Below are 5,744 nucleotides of genomic sequence, written 5' to 3'. Positions count from 1 at the left end.
TATTCCTCATACTGGTACTCCTACCACACGTGACAGCAAGCCTTTCTGTAGCACTTTCGAGGTAGTGGCAGGTTACAAGACGCTTCATGCGCACAAGTCACCCGAAGATCATCAGTGACACTTGATCTTGTGATGTGTCAAATTAAGAGAGCAAAAGAGGCTACATTTAATGTTACTGATTTCAACGTTAATGTTGATGAGTTAAGGGAATGTGATCCTTCTTACATTGATGATCGTGCGATTTTTTATTTTTATAACTTTGCCAGATTTTTTAGTAGATTTTGCTTGGCGCATACTTGAACCGATTTAAGAGTTCAAATTTCATTGTTTTTATATATTACATATATTTCGTCTTATTTTAATATGTAGGCCACACGTACACTCATCATTAAGACTCTTTCCATATGTCAAATAATGATAAAAAAAAACCATCAGTAAAGGAGTGACTTTGCATTAATTATCCTTAAAATTATGTTGGTGGTCACAAAATTTAAAATTTGATGATAACTCAATTTAAGGGCGCTACAAATAAGTCTGTTCTGTTCTCTTCTGAAAATATGGTATGAACGTTTGTATATAAATATACTATATAATCTGTGTATATAGCATATACATAATGGTGTACTGGAAGAAATATATAACATATAGAGTTCATTATTTTGACATATAGAGTTCAGATATATAATTATAATTTTTTTTTATACTAAATCTTGACAATCTTGACAGTTTTTTTTTATACCTATGTATTTGTATACTACATGGATAGGGTATTTCTTCAATCAAGTCTGCAGTTCTATTCCGTCTTTTTCATCCACATGGTAAATTGTTATAAAAAATGTCAAACTTTTTTATTTTTGAATAATTCTTTAGAGTGTGTCTTAAGTTTGAATTAATACTAAACACATTTTTATACATATGTCATCATAGTATTATATATTATATATAAAGTATGGCAGATGTACAAGGTTTAGATTAACCTCTTTAGCTTTAACAAAATTACAATTGTTAAATCATAACGCAGTTTCTAAAGCAGACTTGTGAGCAGTAATAAAACAAGTAATTAAACTAATAATTTAAATATTTAAATGTCTTGCATTTAAATATCTCATCTCATCTTAAGTGACCTAAATATGAGAGGTGATTCCTTGGCGAACGTAACAACCAATATCGAATTGTATTACCAATATTAACTCAGATTTAGGAAGTCTAAGAAGAGTTCAATCAAAAATTAATTATTGCTAATGGTACCATTGCTATTGTTATTCTTTCTGCATTAATAGGAATCAAGCAATATTATATACTTATTTATTTATAAGCAATATTTTATTATTATATATAATAATATTTATATTATTTATTATAGTATATATTTATTATGGTATATAACTGGATAATAAAATATTGATAACCATAACAATTATTAGTTATAAAATGGTGACCTATTTCTAGTGCCATATTAATCATAATCCCGAAAGTCCTAAAAAAGACTCAGTATCTAAACGTTTGCTTTAGAAAATACTTCTCCAAATTATATAGACTGACTTTTTTAAAACGTATACTCTCATCTTTTGTATATGTGGCCAAAATATACCCAATATTTTCTGCTCAATACATATTATAATTAAAAATTTTCTACTTAATAGTTCAAATGCTGGATATGAGTCATTTATTCCATTAAAATTTGCTTGACTTGACAGCTGACAAATTAGTCGTCATTTCTAGTAATCAGAGTAAAATTATTCATCACTAGCTTATCAACACCAAAAGTAAATTTAATAGAGACTTTGACAAGAAAAGTTGACCTTTTCGCTTAAAATAGAATAAAAATTGAATTGACATCTACTGAAGTAATTATTTGTATCTTCTTAAAAAACTGTCTTTTTCTAGAGTCATTTACATTACCTCAATTATTATAACCTTATTCATAACAAACTTACTCCTTTCAATTATCGATAAAAATCATCTGTTAAAAGGTAAAAGAATTGTATTCCACTGAACTACATATACCAAGATGAATGAAGAATGAATGAAGAATGACTTCAGTTTCTGTGTTGCAGTGATGAAGACTAATTAGGGTTGTCGCACATGAAAGGTCTTTCATGCTACAAAAATCTGGCATCAATATTTATTTACGTTCTTGGTTGCTTTCATGTCTTAGTCAATCAAAATGAGTTACAAGACGATTTCGTTTTAACTGAAAATAATGCACTTACACGACTGAAAAATATGAGGCACTTTGTTTAGAGATTACAAGGGTTAAGATAATAAGGAAGTGAAAAAAATCAGGGCGTGTAGCAGCCGACACGCATTATGTGGACTGCAGGATACTTTCAATTAAAATAAAGTGGTTGCTTGTCTTATCGGGATTAGTAATTGTGATTAATTATATGCACATTTATATTAAAAGTTTTAGAGAAAAAAAAGTATATTTATTTTTTTAATCATAACTCTTACAATTTATATTTGATACTTCTTAAAATAGGATATCTTTCACCAGCGCATTCGCCTCTATAATCATCTCTGGTTAAATCGAATAGTGCTACACCACCTAATTCGCGAGCATGCACATAACCTGCTTTAATAGCTGCAGTTGCAGGTTCCTCATAACTCACCCATATACCGTAGTTACCATTATCATCTGCTGAGCGATAGGCATACGTACCAAAACGTTTGGTTGGATCACCCACTTTTTTCAATGGTGCCTTTTCACCAGTTAAATCTTTATCAGCATGAATTAATGTACATATTTGTGGCCAACTTAGTAAACCCAGATTTGCAGTAGAATTTTTCAAAGGTGCTGCGCCGCTAGTGTCATCAATGGGTGGGTAACCAGTTATACCAGAATCTTTAGACATCATCCAAGCACGTCCAAATGTGCTTATACCTACATTAATTTTATGGGCTTGTGTTGTTCGATTAAGCCAAAATTGTACGTTATATTCTATATTGTGAGTTGGATCGCGTTCGTACATTTCATAGAGTGGTGCAGAATAATCAGCTATTTTAGGATCACGTTCAGGTGTTTGGAAATCAAAAGTGCACAAATTCACGAAATTTACATACTCTATTACGCTGGGAATATCTATAAAAACTGAGGAGAAAAACAAAATTAAATTAAATACACTTATTTTAAAAATATTTTTTTGCATTATTATATTATCACTTTATATTAACTTACGTTCTGGGTCCACATTTGGCAACATAGTCAACGTCAGCAGGTAACCATGTAAATTAAAGGCACTTCGTAATGCATGTGTCAATTGCGTAAATTGTGTCTTGTGTTCTTCTGCCTTCTCGTCAACCTTTTTTGTACTAGTAAACCAGCCTTTGACTGTAGACCAAACTTTCTTGAAACCACTTACAACTTTTCTAGGATGATTCTTTGGAAATTGCCATGATAAATCTAAACCATCAAACCCATATGTTCTTAGTAACTGTACAGCGCTGTCCACAAATGCTTGACGGTTGTTTCCGTCTTCTAATATCTGTAGATATTTATTGGTTTCCAAGTAGTTCAAATCGATATCCTTATCACCTCCAACAGATAGCAGTATACGTATATTCGGATATTTACTTTTTAGATTTGTTATTGTGCGATAATGATCACGCCCTGTACTCGCATCCACAAGCACTTTCGATGGTTCTTGTAAAACATTAGCGGGTTCTATTTTAGCATAGCCATAGACAAGATAATTACAATAGTGTAAAGCTGGTTCAAGATCTGATAGTGCCATAGAATCTGATCAAGTGTGTAGAATTTAAAATATTTATTAATGGATATATGTAACATAAATTAATTTTAATAATATGTTTTTGCTTTGTTTATATCAACAAATATCAATAGATATTTATTAACTTATTTAAATAGATATAAATATTTATATAATTAGCACTAATGGTCGCTTCATAAATGAGGCTGAGAATGGGTATTTACTTTCTAAAAGAGCTAAAAAATAGCATTACTATGGTCTTCATGTATACTTATGGATATTTATACGGCATAACAAATTATATGCAGTGTTAAGTTGATATTCAGATGTCTGAGTTGGTGAATCAGCACCTTTACTCTATTTTATCTGTGGACAGTTTTAAGTCACACTAAGAATAATTGAATACGGGGCTTTATAATATGATGGATCTGATGTCTTTGTATCTTTGTGACTTATATGCAGTGTATTAAGTAAGAAACAAGGTATTTAATTACTTTAACTACGTATTATATATAATCAATTATAACTCATGTGTTTGATTGGATCTCTTTAATGATCCATTTTCTATGCTACTGAAGCTTCATGAACCTTGTAAGGTTCATAGGTGTTACATAGAGTGATCGAAAAAGAACTATAAGTTCTTAACAATTTTTGTGGAAACGACAATCAGAATTATTGTGATTTCTCTAGTGATTGGAACTCCAACGTTATTTTTATTCTCAAAGAAATAAATATCTAATAACATCTCTAGATCAATAACCACTAATAATGTTTAATTTCTTTAAATCTAAATGGATCTCATGAGTAAATAGTGAGGTTTCTTCGCTCGAAATAGGACAATTTTGTTTATGTACAAATTTATTTAACTAGTAGAGATTTTCATAGCAGGAAATAATTTTGTTTATGACATATTGCTTTAAAGCCCAGTCTGCAAAATTTGTATATATATCTAATGATTATGTTTCTTAGATTAATTGTATTTTATACATTTTATAATGCTAACCTGTACAAAGAGTACTCTTTGTGATATTATGAGACAGTTTAAGTTGTTGACAATGAGGTCTAATAGATTGTATTCGATTTTTTTTCCACACTTTGGTTCAAGATTATTTAATAGTATGTTTACATTTTTGATAGGTTAGGTTCTTGACATTACAACAATACCATTTGATCTAAATTTTGCATTTACATTCAAAATAGTAGGGTTTATAGGTGGATTACGTTGACAATCAAATCAATAGAATCAACATAATGTAACCCAATTAAATTTATTAAATTTTTTATAAATCTTAATATCTAATTGCTGTGTAGTTGTGATTTGTTAAACAACACTTAACACAACATAATCTTTTAAGGAAATGTGGAAAAAATTTATGCTATGACATATAACGAAGCTATGCACAGAGTTGATAACTTGGAACTAATGATACATCCTTAACTGTTTTTTACCAGAGAAATAATACTCTGGGTGTTTAAGTTGTTTGTATGAAGTTTTTTAAAATGATAAATTATGAATCCGGTATGATATAACGGTAAGTCGGCACGAATGAAATATTCGACAATATGTAGCACCTATATTACAATAAGTTGATCAAACAGTTATCTCTCTTCTCTGACATATCATAAATATGTAAAAACCGATATTTAAAAAAATATATGTGGAAACAAAACTATTAAAACTATATATACTTGCGTAGAGTGGTATATATAGTTTATGGTACATAGGTAAAGTATTGACTTAATATACAGGACCTAAATTCAACTTCATATGAACTGCATAGTTTTTCTTAAATCCAAATATTGTTATCCGGTGATTAATTTTTTATTGATCAAAAGTTCAAAATCGAAAGTCCCAAATTTTAAATCTAATATAATAGCAATGAAGAGGTATCTACAGTGACGTATACGAAAGAGAGATTTGGAATTCCAATTTCATAAAATATGTCGAAATATGGTACATCACACATGAAATTTTTTTCAATTAAATGTTTTCACATAAAATTTGGATTTGTTTTGAGAAACCGCCCCTCCATC

General features: G+C 29.7%; 1 protein-coding gene across 1 annotated transcript; it reads right to left on the bottom strand.

The window, feature by feature from the left end:
• Window positions 1–2,431: 2,431 nt before the first annotated feature.
• On the bottom strand, window positions 2,432–3,735 carry LOC119662601 (chitinase-like protein Idgf5). Its single transcript, XM_038072256.1, has 2 exons — window positions 3,179–3,735; window positions 2,432–3,091 (listed from the first exon to the last, which is right to left on the bottom strand). The coding sequence occupies exons 1-2, from the start codon at window positions 3,732–3,734 to the stop codon at window positions 2,451–2,453; spliced, it is 1,197 nt and encodes a 398-aa protein (XP_037928184.1). The 5' UTR covers window position 3,735; the 3' UTR covers window positions 2,432–2,450.
• Window positions 3,736–5,744: the final 2,009 nt, after the last annotated feature.

Source organism: Teleopsis dalmanni, chromosome X (genome assembly GCF_002237135.1).
Source record: "Teleopsis dalmanni isolate 2A chromosome X, ASM223713v2, whole genome shotgun sequence".
In the NCBI taxonomy this organism is placed as follows: Eukaryota; Metazoa; Arthropoda; class Insecta; order Diptera; family Diopsidae; genus Teleopsis; species Teleopsis dalmanni.
The sequence above is the reverse complement of the archived record's forward strand: the minus strand, read 5'-3'. Positions and strand labels throughout refer to the sequence as shown.

Coding starts and splice junctions, on each gene's coding strand:
- LOC119662601 (XM_038072256.1), bottom strand. CDS start 3,734: ATGGCACTATCAGATCTTGAACCAGCTTTACACTATTGTAATTATCTT. Junction 3,092..3,178: donor GCCAAATGTGGACCCAGAAC/GTAAGTTAATAT, acceptor TTTTCTCCTCAG/TTTTTATAGATATTCCCAGC.